This window comes from Eurypyga helias, unplaced genomic scaffold, assembly GCF_000690775.1.
Source record: "Eurypyga helias isolate BGI_N326 unplaced genomic scaffold, ASM69077v1 scaffold26197, whole genome shotgun sequence".
In the NCBI taxonomy this organism is placed as follows: Eukaryota; Metazoa; Chordata; class Aves; order Eurypygiformes; family Eurypygidae; genus Eurypyga; species Eurypyga helias.
The window spans coordinates 38,176-51,973 of record NW_010260241.1 but is presented as its reverse complement, the minus strand read 5'-3'; the positions used below and the strand labels follow the sequence as shown (position 1 = coordinate 51,973).

Here is a 13,798-nt window from a genome sequence, read left to right as displayed (position 1 = left end):
GGAGCGCGGGACCTCTCAGCCCCGGGGCGGTCGCGCGGAGGGGTTGGGGAGCTGCACTCGGGGTAGTCTCTGTAAGGCAGATACAAAGCCGTGCTGGTAATTCTGCCTTTCCAAAACTGCCACAAAAGCCCTTGGCAGCAGAAAAAGGGGTAGGAAAGAAGCTCTTTATGCTGCAGTCCTGCCCCTGCTCCCCGGGAGCAGCCCCTCTCCCACCTCCCTACTTCCCAAAGATAACTGCCTAGTTACTTTTCAAGGGAAATTAGCTTAGGGGAGAATATGGTTTTTCTTTTTGTTACAGACATGAGCTGTTTTGATTGCCTGGAAGCATGATTTCCTGAAACCTGCTCCTTTCTGGCTCTTGCAGTGAGGTTCACAATAACATGTATTGTGGTTTTGAGCTGGGTTTTATTTAAGAAAATGCCATTCGGGGTTACTCTCTTTCATGAGGCAGATGGTGAAAGAGATGAAAGGCTGACACTTGGGATACTTCATTTCTGCTCTTTAACTGTGGGTGGTTTCTTTTCTATAAGAACAGGCTTCTTCCCTGGGAATCGGTGGGAATTGGAGTGGAACAAATGAAAAAAGGAAAAATAATGGCTGTTAATTGCATTTTTTTTTTTAAATGAAGGCTTTCATTTCATTCTTCTAGGAGCAGTTTTGTAAATGGGGATATTCAAATGCCCTGCTTTTATAGATTCAGGACACTTCTTGGTACTCGCTGCCTCTCGCGCAACGCTTTGCTTCCGCGTCAGCCACGCTCTCCTCCGAGGCGGGCTTGGAGCCTCAGCTCGCACTGGTGGGATCAGGTGCAAGCCACTGGGAACCAGTCCAGAGTCCTTGTTCAGGAGAGAGCAACCGTGATGGGATGCAAACCTGTACCATGTTAATGCTTCCACTAATTATAACTTCAGGATCAAGCGCTCACGGTCACTGGTGGCCGGTGTCCCTTAGCTGACCGGGAGCGCTGAAGACGACGTGGGCTGTGTGACCCAGGCTGCACGGCAGCCCCCGCTCTCGACGGACAATGGGGCTGGATGGGAGTTGTGCTTAGTGCCATGTTTGGTTCTTTTCTAGGATGAAGATAGCTAAGTGGAGGTGGAGCAGCATCTCCATCGGTGCGCGATCCCAGCTGAAAGGCACTCTGGCCCTTCTCCTCGTGGGCAACGTTGTCTTCGTGATAGCTCAGGTGAGGTTGTTGCCTTGCTGGGGAGGTCTCTGGGCTTTCAGATGGCACGGAGCTTGTCACGGGGGTGTCTGGGGTGGGTAAACCCTGGGACTTGCAGGACTGGTCTGTGCATGTGCTGGGTCTCCAGCAAGTGTGAGGATGCATGACTTGGCTTAGCTCCTTAGTTTGGGCTTAACCTAAGTTGTACCATCCATGGCAAAGAGCGTGCATGGATCACTTCCAAGGCTCTGAAGGGCCATGCCCTGCTCTTGGGTGAGAACGGTCTCCTTGTTGCTCAGTGGTTGGAACTTTCATTTATTTTGCATGGAACAGTATTCTCCCTTTCCCAAGAAACACAGTATTAATAGAACCCCCTGACCAGCAGGTGATTCTGAATGGAAAAATACATCCCTCCCAGATATGACCAATAGCTGGGACCCCACTAGGAGGTTCTGTGCCCCTTGGGAAGGGATGTGAATGCCTCACCCAGCACAGATGTGTCGGTGACGCTGCTGGTGGGGCAGCTCCTCTGCCTGTGGTGTATGGTCACCCTGCTGCCTGTGCTGGCTGGGGGTGAAAAGGGCCCTCCTGAAGTGACAAATCACGTGCTCCATTTTCAAATGCCACTAGGCCTTCTCCAGCCTGCTGGCATCAACTGGCATGCTGTCCTGCTGCAGAGTGGTTTGCAAGGGTTTGCTTAAGCTTCCAGCGAAGCTTTTGGCTGCAACGAGTTCTTCAGCTCCTTGAATTCATTGTGGAGCAAGAGTCGGAGGGCACCAAAAGGCTTGGGGGGTTGAGGGTTGTTTGGGAGCTCGGTTTTGCCAACTGAGCGAAACAATGAACGCTTCCTCGCCCGAGGAATCCCAAATATTACCATTTCATTCCAATTTGTTATGAAAACACAATTGGAGAAATGTAGGGTTTCTTGCAAGATGGAAATCTCAGACTTGACTTCAGATGGAAAAGGAAATTCCCTGTTTGCTCGGGCAGGGGATGCACTCGGTCCCCTTGAGAGGCTCTGTGGTGTGAATGCTGACTGCTGCTTGTCTCCCCTGATGCTTCAAGCAGGACCTGACACAGACCTCCAACAGCCTGGAGGAAGGGGCAGACGTCACTGCGTACTGGTGGGGCGAGTGGACCAAGTGGACGGCTTGTACCCGGACCTGCGGTGGAGGCGTCAAGTCGCAGGAGAGGCACTGCCTGCGGCAGAGGTACGGCACCCACCTGCCAGGGTTTGGGGACTTCCAGCTTGCTGGAGGTAGACGTGATCCAGAAGGCAGTCACTCAGCAGATAAGCACTGGTGAGAGGGTGTTGCCTGGCAAACCTTGCTTGTGCAGAAGGTAAGTGTGCCCCAAGCGTGCTGCCGTGAGGATGCTGTGCCCTGGGAATCCCTGCTGGGAGGACCAGCCAAGCTATTCCTGTGCTGGCCCTGAGGTTTCTCCTTCAGGGATTAGTGCAGCCGGGCAGCAGATGTAGCATAAGCCAATTCTTGAGGCTTCTGGACACAAACAAGGACGGTGGTGCAGGGTTGGTTGGGGACTGATCCTGGCTGCTCTCTGCGTGGCTGTGCCCTCTCTGTGCTGTGTGGTTGCCAGAAGGCACCTTGCAAACCTTGTCCCCATGATACCTCCTAGGGTGCTACAATACAAATAGTTCCTGCTGCAGGTAACAAAGCCAGAGAGACCTTTGCTATCCACTCCAGGGAGACCATTGCTAGATCTCTGTGTGGCTCTGCTGCATGGGGGAGGATCTTATTCTGCAGCGGACAATTGTATTTTAAAAGAAGGGAATTGGAGGCTTTGACCCCCGTCTAACCATCATTTCTTTATTCAGAAGAAAGTCAGTGAGTGGGCTGGCTAATAAAACTTGCACTGGAACATCCAAAAGATACCAGCTCTGCAAAGTACAAGTAAGGATATCCTTTTTCTCACTGGGAACACGCGGTACAAACCGTGGAAAGTCATGCTTGCTTTGTGTGATGCATTCCTGGGCCCCTCAGAGAGGGAGCCTTTTTCATAGCTGTCACTCTGTTGCTCCTCCAAGCAAACAGAGTTCCCTCCTTTGGTGCCCATCACCATTGTGTCAGGGCTTTGAGCCTTTTGCTTGTACTGGGGGCCATAAAACCCAGCGGGTGGTTCTTATAACATCTCTCAGGGGGTGGTTGTTCCCTGGCCATCCTTGCAGTGGGAGGAGGATGTGGCTCTGGACAGAGCAGGCAATGGAAACGCTCCTTGCAGCCGGTCGAGATGTGCCAGAAAGCTTTCCTGTGCTTTGTCTTCATCAGGATATTAATGTATCCCGTTCTAGGAGTGCCCTGCGAACGGAAGGAGCTTTCGAGAGGAGCAGTGTTCATCATTTAATTCCCACGTGTATAACGGCAGAACGTATCAATGGAAACCTTTATATCCTGGTAACAAGACATTCTTTGTGTGTTTCATAATGCTCAGCCAAAATATTTTGATAGTTATGATGCTATGGCCTGCAGGAAGGCGGCTCCTCTGCTGTTCTAAAGTGATTTTTCAGAGACACCATCAGTTGTCTCCTGAGTTCAGAGGTGTGTTTTGCAGCTGCAGGGTAGCTTAAAAATAAAATAACATGAATTTATGGCTGTAGCCTGTGTTGGTCACAACTCCTGAGGACCAGAGAGCTGAAAGGCTGGAGGAGGATGCGAGAGCATGGGGTGATGGACTGTGCTGGCAGGGAGAGTTTGGCTCACCCAAACAAGTGTCCTTTGAGCTGGGGCCATTACTGGCTGCGTTGGGATTCGGTGACATTTGCTCACTCCCACACCTTCCATGTGCTCTGTCAAATGTCACCACGGCGCAGTTAATCGGTTTGGTCACCCAGGGTGAGTGACAGAACTGCAGAAATAACTTGGGAGTCGGAGACTGAGACTTTCTTTAATCTTTAGGCACCTAACAACCATCAAAATCAAGCATTAAACAAAAATCGTGGCCAATCTTTAGAGCTATTGGGAACCCAGGACCTTCCTCCTGTGGAGGAAGCTCCTGAGTGCTGGTTCTTTGGATTCACAGTGCCGTTTGGGTGTCTAAAAACAGAGGTGGGATCTAATGCAACTGTCTTATTTTTGGGGTCTCTGTACATACCTAAGAACAGTTATACTTCATGAAATCACTTGTTGCCTCCTTTGATGTGAAACAAGCCCCTCTCTCGCCAGCCGCCTTGGCAGGGTCAGCGTGGTAAGAGCTGGCCTATGGCAGGCTGGTTAGCGACTTGGCTGCTGTTGTCCCTTTCCTACGGCAAGGTGACAAATTTCTTTAAACATATATTTGTTCTTCAAGATGATTCACCGGAATAGTTACAGTGAATTGTTTTGTTTTTTAGCAGGCGTTCACGTGGCTCCTGGGGGATTTGCAGAATAATGTTTTGACAGTGATGGGCACGCGGGCCAGTGGGTATATGACCGCTCGCTAGTTGGCGGAGTTCAACACTTTTAGCCTTGGGTTTCTGATGCAAACATGAATTTGTCATTTGCTTCCTGTGGATGTTATAAAATGTGGGACTACTGTGCCAGTGGATGCAGCCAGCTGGCTGCCTGCAGAAAGCAAAGGGCGAATTAAGTCCAACTTGGGTGAATGTTTATGGAAAAGTTCTTATGTTTTAAGCTGCTGTGGTTTTGAATGCATTCTTAATTGTATATGTATTTATATCTGTGTTAATTTAACTCATGTATTAGATGTTGATATGTGAACCTGCCTACGTTTTTGTGTACTTGTATCCCTGCTGCAAGTCCTTGCACAACACAGCGGCTGCTGCTGCGGTGCATCCCCTGGGCTGACGTTAGCCATGCTGCTGGCATCACTGCCTGCATCTGCTCCGGGTGGCAGAGAGGACTGCCTGGCTGTGCAAAGGGTTGCAGCAGCGGGCTGTCCCGCTGTCAGAAGCGCGATCTCCTGTCCAGCCTGGAACACAAGAGATGGTAGCTTCTGAACTGCTGGCTGCTGTGCAATTATGCTGTTGCTGCTGTTGTTTAGCTTGGCAGAGTTTCACTGACATTGGTAGGATGAAAGTTATTATGTTTCTGCTGTTTTGAATATATCTTTATATCCTTTCCCCTTAGATGACTATGTTCACATTTCTAGCAAGCCCTGTGACCTCCATTGCACCACTGTGGATGGTCAGAGACAGTTAATGGTTCAGGCTCGGGATGGAACATCCTGCAAATACACTGATTTCCGAGGGGTTTGCGTGTCTGGAAAATGTGAGGTTGTTAAACATTATAGCAAAAATATTGTTAGTAGCATTCAGAAAACTACGCTGGGTGCGACATTTGCCTGACCCTCAGCACTCTGTTTGTGCGTTTTGTAGCCGATTGGATGTGATGGCATTCTCTTTTCCACCCACACCTTGGATAAATGTGGAGTTTGCCAAGGAGATGGGAGCAGCTGCACTCACGTGACCGGCAGTTACCGGAAAGGAAATTCTCATCTTGGTAAGGCTTTTGGGGACCTTTTGCTTTATTTGTGTCCGAGGGCTATTTTTCAAAAGTGCTTTCAGCTCTCGCCAACTGCCCTGCTTCAGTTTTTCCCATGTGTATTAATGTAATAAGCCTTCCTTAAAGCAAACCAGTAACTTTGCATGGTGCTCGTCAGAAGCCTGAGGTCTATGACGCTGCGTGGTGCAAGAGGCTGGCATCTATTTTAGTAGTCTTTCTCATGACCCAGTAAGACTAGAAATAAACGATTTGTAATAACAGGAAGTGGGGATGTTTTTGAAAGACCAGGATTTCCAAAATTAGTGTGAGGTAAAGCAACAGGACCTACTTGTCCTAAATATAGCGATCTAACTCGGGAGCAGTGATTTAATGCTCTCTGAGGATCAGTTTAAGATGGAGCAAGTGCAGGACCTTTGGCCTTAGGAGAACTTGTCCCATCTCTTACCTATTGCTGAGCCAAGGGGGCTTGGAGGAGAAACAAGTTGTAATCTCTCACTGGGGTTTTGGGAGGACTGGCTAGCACAGGGTGCAATGCTGAACCACAGGACAGCTTCTCTGGCTAACAAAGCAGTCTTCAGATATCTTCCTTTACACCAGCTAAGATAAACATGGTATATTTGCATGTAAGGATTGCATCCTTTCCTCCTCCTTTGTTGTGTTTTTCCACTATAAACCAGGATGCAGGGTTCACACGTTTATTTTCTATTATTGATAAGGTGCTGTTTGCAGCCTAACAGTTATCAACATCAGCTTTTTTAATCCATAACTCCTTAAATAATTCTGGCTCAAGGCCATTTGCTTGATACACTGCGGTATTGACTATGGAGTGTGTCATTCAGATTATTTGTTACAAGTTCCTTTCATTAATCTGTAGTTTCCCATAGGCTATTCTCTGGTAACGCACATTCCCGCTGGAGCAAGGGATATCCAGATAGTGGAACGGAAAAAATCTGCAGATGTTCTGGGTGTGTATAACCTCTTGGTACTTCCCTAGATTGCATGCCTGTGCCGGCTAATGCTTTTTCCAATGCGAAGCTGAATGGGGTTTTATTGCAGACATGAGCTAAATCCAGAGTCAGTGTAAATCACAACCGCGTTGTCACAGCCAGTGTCTCCTCTCCGCAGTGTGAGCACCTGGGCTGTGTATATCAGCACTTTGACAGCTTTAATGCAGAAGCTGTTTGTCAGTCTTACTGCTACTTCAGTGCCAAACACTGGTGCCGGGTCACAGGTAGCCAAGTGACTTCACCTCTCCTGTGATCCCCTCCATCTCTGCCCGCTTGGGCAACGTGCAGTGGCCCCGTGAAAACAGCACCAAGGAGATGTGACCTAGGTATTGCCTCGCTGAGGCGTTGGTGGCCACACCATCCATCCCGTGATGGAAGTGGCAGAGCTGCTCAGGAGTATGGAAAAATCTGGGCTTGCCCAAGAGAAGCCCACGTGTCACCGTCATGCTGCTGGCTCAGAGGCTCATGGCCATGTGCAGGAAGGTTTGAACAAAAAGGGCTTGATTTAGCACAGTTCCTGGGCCGGCTCTGGATGACCTGTCTTGGGCCACTGCTGGGTGAGATGGCATCAGCTCCGTGCTCCCAAGGAACAACCTGCTGTTGGCTATCTGACAGCCCTCTTTGTGTCTGCGGAGCTGGGATTGTTAAATGTTCACGCTGTGCTGGTGCCAAAAGGGTGAGCGGAGCCATGGACTAGCGTAAGCCACATACCTGGAGCTTGCGATGTAGAGGATGCATGGCCTACAACTCTGGGCACATACTTACCCGATATGTGATGCAGACAAGTGACAAATGCATTGTCACGTAGGAGAAACACTTGTATTACTGTGACACTAACAATTTTCTCCCCCGCATGAACATGCGTCAATATTGCATACTTCTGCTCTTACGTGTGATGGCACTGATGTTTCTCTCTCGTTTGAAGCTGTGGCTGATGAAGCTGGGTACTATTTCTTCAACGGGAACTACAAAGTTGACAGTCCAAAGAACTTCAACATTGCAGGCACGGTGTTCAAGTACCGCAGGCCCATGGACGTGTACGAGACCGGCATAGAGTATATTGTTGCACAAGGACCGACGAATCAAGGCTTGAATATAATGGTGTGCTTTGACTTTTCACGTTTGCAAGGCTGAGGGTGCTGGGGAAGGGAAAAGTCTGTATTGGCCGGAGGAAGGGGTAGGCGTGAGAGAAGCGTTTTGCAGCTTTCCTTGGCAGCTTGAGGAGGGGAGTGGGAGCAGTGACTGTGCCCAATGCCTTGCACGAACCTATTTGATTTGCGTCAGGGCTCTCTGCAGGCAGGGCTGTGAATAATGAACGTGGGCTTGGTAACCTCTCTCTGCAGGGAGAAGATGCCCCAGGCACTGCATGGGGGGATTTCTCTTTTAATTCCTCGCATTTTTAGCCAAGTTACCTGGCAGGAAAAGTAAAAATAAGAAATTGGGCCAGATAGCTTAGAGAAGTGCACAAAAATTAGACCCTAACTCTGTCTGGAAAGGAAACAATCTAAAACCAGGCAAATAAATTAATTTCTTCATCTTTTGGACAGCCTGCCAGAGCCCAACTCCTGCCATCTTCCATGTAGGCCTGGGCTCCTGTGGAAGGGGAAGGGATGGCACTGGACCATTAAAAGATGTTGTGGTGTGTCAGCTGTGAGTCCCCATCCCCAGTGGGTCTGTAGTAGCTGAAGGGGTGTGTGTGCATGTTCCTCATTCACCATAGAACCACAAAAAATGCTCAGTAACTTCTGAAGCGTCTCTCCCAAGTCGCTGGTTGCTCAACGACAGAGTAGGAAGCATGACCTGCGGCTCCCAGTTCCTGAGCTGGGGCTAATCCCCTGGGCAGCACTGCCAAATAACCCTTGGAAAATTGTGCTGTGCTCCAGTTGTAGGAAGTTGGCAATACGATGGAAAACAGATGGCGAAGTAGATGCTCACCAACTGTCAAATCCAAGATGAATCACAAGCTTTGCGTGCCATATACTCACTGCATCCGCTAATAATTTAATTTGTTTGCTAGGTTTGGAATCAAAATGGCAAGAATCCATCCATCACATTTGAATACACCCTTCTCAGGAAGCCACACTCAAAAAATCTGCAGCCCATCTACTACACCTTCTCTGAGTCAGATAGTGAAGAAAGCAGAGAGTTTGATGGAGACGTGCCATTGGGTTTTATCCAGCACAATGCAACCTATTTTGGGAAAATCTCCAGGGAAAGGATAGACTTGGAGAACCAGGTGTTTGGAAGACCGGACACGGAGGAAGATTTAAACTTGAGCAAAGGTCAGGAAACCAATGAGGTCTATGAAAGAGCAGAAACAATTGACTGTGAGCCAAAACTGAAGGGCAAACAACCCCAAGGTAAGGAGGAGACTTGGGCCTCACTGTTCTGCTTCTCAGAGCTCTTGTTGAGAAACGCTCTGTTTTCTACCTCTGGTGATTCTGCTGGTTTGTTTTTTGGAAACCTTGGAAAGTTCTTTAAAACATCTCTGCTCATAAATCCTCTTTGCCCTTCAGGTTCTGGTTTCTAGCGGGTGGGGGGTGGCCATGGGTAAGGTCTCCCTGCCGGTGCCCTGCCGTGCTTTGCCTCATGCCAAGGACAGGAGGGAGTCCTGGGTGCACAGAAGTCCCTGTCACAACATCTTCCATCACCTCCCACCTCTTCCCAGCCCCCAGCAACCTCCTTCCCATTCCAGTCCCTTGGGCAATCCCAGCCCCAAACTGCCTTGAGTGCTTTCCCAGCATGGCTGCATGGGCTCTGGGGCTGGGAGGGCATCTTCCTTTCTAACCGCTGCTGTTGCTTGGGGCAGTGCTGGCAGGTGCTGAGCCCTCCTGGCCATACGGTAGCAGGATGAAACCTGCAAAGCTGCACACCCTTCCCGAAGGGGTACAACCCCATGAGATTCCCCCTCCCAAGACCCCAACTCCTGCCTCTAGCCTCCCGGGTGGCTGCTCAAGCTCCGGCATGCCCCTGCTGCTCCGGGCTGCTTTTGCCTCCCAGCCTGAATGCATTTTGTGGTCGTCACTGTTGTTTCCCCCTGTTGGCTCCAATCTAGATTCAAACGTAACCAGGTCTACTTACCAGACAGACCATGAGAACAGAGACTTCGACCCCAGGTTCGCCTCCAGAGAGTTCCTTTCGGAGAACGCTATCACAGACAAGCTGCTGGACAAGACCTTGGACTCCAAGGAGCTGGTGCTCAACATGACCATGAACAGCATCTTTGCCCAGGGAGACCCAATCAACTCCGTGGGGTCACACATTGACAGCCTCTATGTTGACTACGAGGACAGTGATGGCGTTGTGACCTACACCATTAATAGCACTTACATGGAGCTGAGCAACGGCAAAGCCATCAACGCGTCAGCGGAGACGCCGTTTTCAAATGCCACTGTCACCATGACCAGCCCTCAAGGGAACAGAACCCACAAAGCAAGGTAGGAAATATATTTTTGAATGTAGTCAATCCCTATTTATTGGTATTCTTGACTCATAATAGCCCTGTACTCAATGCAGACCCCATTGCATGATTTCTATCTGCTTTTGGAAGCTAGAAGGTAAGTGGGGGTAGGATGATACAGGTCTAAGCTTTCTGTTGGGGTTAATTTGGAGGAAAGGGCCAGAGGTTTGGGAACAGAAAGGCAAGAGATCATTTAAGCAAGAGGAGGACTCACTGCCCTCCTTAGTAGGGGTGTTGGCAAGTCCATGCTGATGGCTGTCAGCTTTGCATTGCTCTCAGCCTGTCCTAGCTTCCCAGTCACAGCCATAAAGAAGCCTCTTCCTTTTGCCTTCTCTTGACATCCGGCTCTGATTCCCCAGGCCCCTTCCTCTGAGTTCTGATGCAGCAGAAGTTGGTCCTGGCCCCTTTTTACCCACTCTGTGACTGCCACCCACAGTCTTCCTCACTTGTGTTGGCAGGAACATGCGTCCAGCAACTCCCAGACACGGCCCTGCCTGCTTGACCTACTGCTGGAGCAGCAGAGCAGGACCACAGGAGCTCAGTCCCTGCAGAAACAGCCTGGGTTTGCTGCTGTGATGGATGCAGAAGCAGTGCAATTTGTCACTGCTTTGACAGGAGTATCAAAAGCTCTCCAGTGGCAGCTCAGTGACTGATGTTAGGACCATCACTTCAGGATTCCTTTGGTTTGGAGTGGTAGTACTATAAAATGCAGTGGGAAGGCTGAAAAGTTTAGTTGAGCTTTAGCAACAGAGTTCATCCAGGCAAGGATGGGCTTGGTGAAAAGGAGCCTTAGGATAGTGCCTGTCTGTGTCCAGGGTGCTTTTTGGTGCCCTGAGGCTCTCAGGGGAGCAGCTGTTATTCCCAGCTCATGGGAGCTCATTCCCAGTGTGGGCATGTGGGGACTGAGACAGGATCATTGCTGCAGAGCAGCAATTAGCCCCCCCCCAACTTTGCATGCAGCCACAAACTAAAGCCATCTCTGGAGATCTTGGGCTGAAATCGGGGCTTTGGGGGTCATCCAGGTGTCAGACCCACAGCCATGGATTTGGGTCCTGCTGTGCAGTCCAGTGGTACTCAACAGGTCTCCTCCTGCCTCTGCTCCTTTGATTTTTCTGTCTCCCAGTCTTCCCCACCGGTAAAAAGTGGGTTATGATGCTGAGCTTCAGACGATGTAAAGCACTGAGCAGATGCTCTCTGCTTACCGTTAGCTGTATTTACCCAGAACTTATACTAGCTTATGCTAAAGCAACTTATGCTAAAGAAAATGTCCGTGTAGCCAAGCGTATCAACAAACTTCTTAATGATAAGAACATTAAAACATTGCCAAAGGCTTGAGTCTATCCTCTCTTCTCGTGGCTTGGCTTGGAAACTTTGCCTTCAGCTGCCAAAGCAAGCATTTCACTGTCGCTCTGACAGGCGGGGGCAGCACCCCCAGCTCCCCTGCCTTACCGTGCTGTGGGGCGAGAATGGGGCTGCCCTGTCCCTTGGGGCTTGCCTGGTCCCCACCATGCTCTCTGGGTGGCCTTGGCTGGCACCCTGTACCCTAAACAGCTTTCCCAGTAGCTGTTAAATGGGGCTAATGCTTTCCTACCTCCTGGGAATGCAGGGATCTTCATGTGCTTTAAACTTTAAAATAGCAGCTTGGTTATTACAGGATAATTACAAAAGACTATCCGTGGCTACAGTGCAGTTTTTTGTGGGGCTAAAAAGCTTCTTGCACTGTTGCTGGTGCCCATCCATTGAAGACACGGGGCAGGGATTTAAACCCTTCCAGGAATGTTACACAGCATTGCCAAATTTTTTCTTCTATTCTTCTCTTAATTTTGTTCTACAGTGTTCCCTTTTCTTCCCTCCCCCACTCCCTAGAATAAAATAGGAGCGTTTCCCATCTCGCCACTAATAGCTGAAGGGAGTTTGGTGCCGGAGGTGTGCACTGGCTGCAGCTGGGCCGTGCTGGGCTACAGCCTGGGCTGAGATGCTCAGCTTCTCCCTGGCTGGGGCAGGCTGGGCTCAGGGGGCTGGAGGGGTGGCTGACAGGCCAGAAGAGGCAGGTGCGGGGCAACTGGGGCGCAGGAAACGTGTGCATGTCATGGATTAAAGAAATAAGAATAGGGGGAAGGCAACAAAACAACCTGTGCCTCATTTCAGAGGCCTCACGCATTGCATGGGGCATCGCTCTTCATCCTGGCAGTTCAGAAAGTTCCATAATATCATGGACGCTTGGAGCATCTGCATGTGTGGCGCTTGAGTGGGAGATGGGCATGTCTGGAGTCGGGCTGTTCTGCCACCACTGCAGGGATGGGTGATCCTTGCTTCCAGGGAATGAGGCAGAAGGGAATGTGCTGGGACAGCCTGCTTGTGCCCAGCCCTTTCTCACTTCCCCCAACTCTTCTTTACTTCAAGCTCAGTTGCGATTGTAACACTAATCACCTAACCTGCATCTCCTGGGTGGGGATGATGGATGAGGAGCCCCTGCTCAGCTCACCGAGACCAGGGTTAAAGCTCCTGCTGGCCCCCAGCACAGCAGGATGACACCCATACGGACAGTGGGATGCGGTTTTGGGCTTGGCGTGCCACGGGCAGGGTGCTGGGGCACGAGGCTTGCGAAGGGAATTGGGGATTGGACTTCTTCCTGCAGGAGAAGGGAGGTGGAGGGACAGGCAGAAGCTGCACTGAAGGCAAGGGCCATGGGGCTCAAGGGAAAACCTCTTGCCCTGGGTGTGGGGTGGGGAGGGGGGGTGTCTCCATCCTCGGAGATGGGCAAAACTGGGCTGTGCAAGGCCCTGTGGGACCCATTCTTTTATCGGGGTCAGCCTAGTTCTGCGTAGGATCTTGGGCTTGAGATCTCCCAAATCCTTCCCAGGCTCAGTTTGGGATGGGTGGGGGCTTTTTGCTGGCTTTCATTCCTTGTCAATGAATGAGCAAGGGAAAATCATCTCTTTGCAAACTGTAACCGGCCAGTCCGTACACATGGGACAGTGTTGGTTAGGGGTGGGGCATTTTACTTCTTCCTAAACTGTTGTAGTTCTTAGTGTGGATGAAGCTGTCGGGTGTACGAACATCTTGCACCAGTGTGACAGGCTGCAGTTCCTCCCTGGGAGCATGTCCCACTGAGATGGGGGTGGGTGGGTGGCTCTTGTGCCTTGGTAGGGGTGCTGTGATGCCCTTCCTTTCCTGCAGCAGTTATGGTCTTTCCATGGAGTGCCCGGGAAGATCCAGATACCCTTTGTTCTTTAAACCTTGCAGCCAGGGCTGATCCTGCAATTGGAGCTATGAGTTTCCCCCTTTATTTAAAAATAATGACTGAAATAAAACACACATATGTGATCCCAGGGACTCTGGACATCAACCTGTGGTGTTCTTGTGCACTTGTTAGGATTATTCTTCTGTTTTGGGAAGATGGGCAGCCCAGACCTCAGCTCGGGGTGAGGGACTGGTGCTAAATCTTGGTGCTGTTGGTTGCCTGCATTTTGCTTCTACTTTTCAAGCAGGGAAGAAAATACTTGACTTACTATAAAGATGAAAAACTCACCAGCATTGTAGGACAATGTGCTGCTGTTTGCATTTAGAGAACAAAATGACAGTTTTGTCTTTGCTTGAGATGGTGAGAGAGCTAAATGCTGCCCTATGACCAAATGCCTGATTTATCCAGAAAGAACTTCTCCCTGCTCCTGTGCATAGCAAGGTTGCAGACTTTATTTAAGATCAC

General features: G+C 50.1%; 1 protein-coding gene across 1 annotated transcript in view; it reads left to right on the top strand.

The window, feature by feature from the left end:
• Positions 1 to 1,075: 1,075 nt before the first annotated feature.
• The window catches only part of ADAMTSL2 (ADAMTS-like 2), a 26,019-nt gene continuing 13,296 nt past the window's right edge, over positions 1,076 to 13,798 (top strand). Inside the window, exons 1-10 of the mRNA XM_010154981.1 lie at positions 1,076 to 1,186; positions 2,231 to 2,376; positions 3,000 to 3,075; positions 3,474 to 3,576; positions 5,248 to 5,393; positions 5,496 to 5,619; positions 6,507 to 6,587; positions 7,555 to 7,730; positions 8,647 to 8,989; positions 9,685 to 10,066. Coding sequence (XP_010153283.1) covers positions 1,076 to 1,186; positions 2,231 to 2,376; positions 3,000 to 3,075; positions 3,474 to 3,576; positions 5,248 to 5,393; positions 5,496 to 5,619; positions 6,507 to 6,587; positions 7,555 to 7,730; positions 8,647 to 8,989; positions 9,685 to 10,066 — 1,688 coding nt within the window. The remainder of the gene's footprint in view (positions 1,187 to 2,230; positions 2,377 to 2,999; positions 3,076 to 3,473; positions 3,577 to 5,247; positions 5,394 to 5,495; positions 5,620 to 6,506; positions 6,588 to 7,554; positions 7,731 to 8,646; positions 8,990 to 9,684; positions 10,067 to 13,798) is intronic.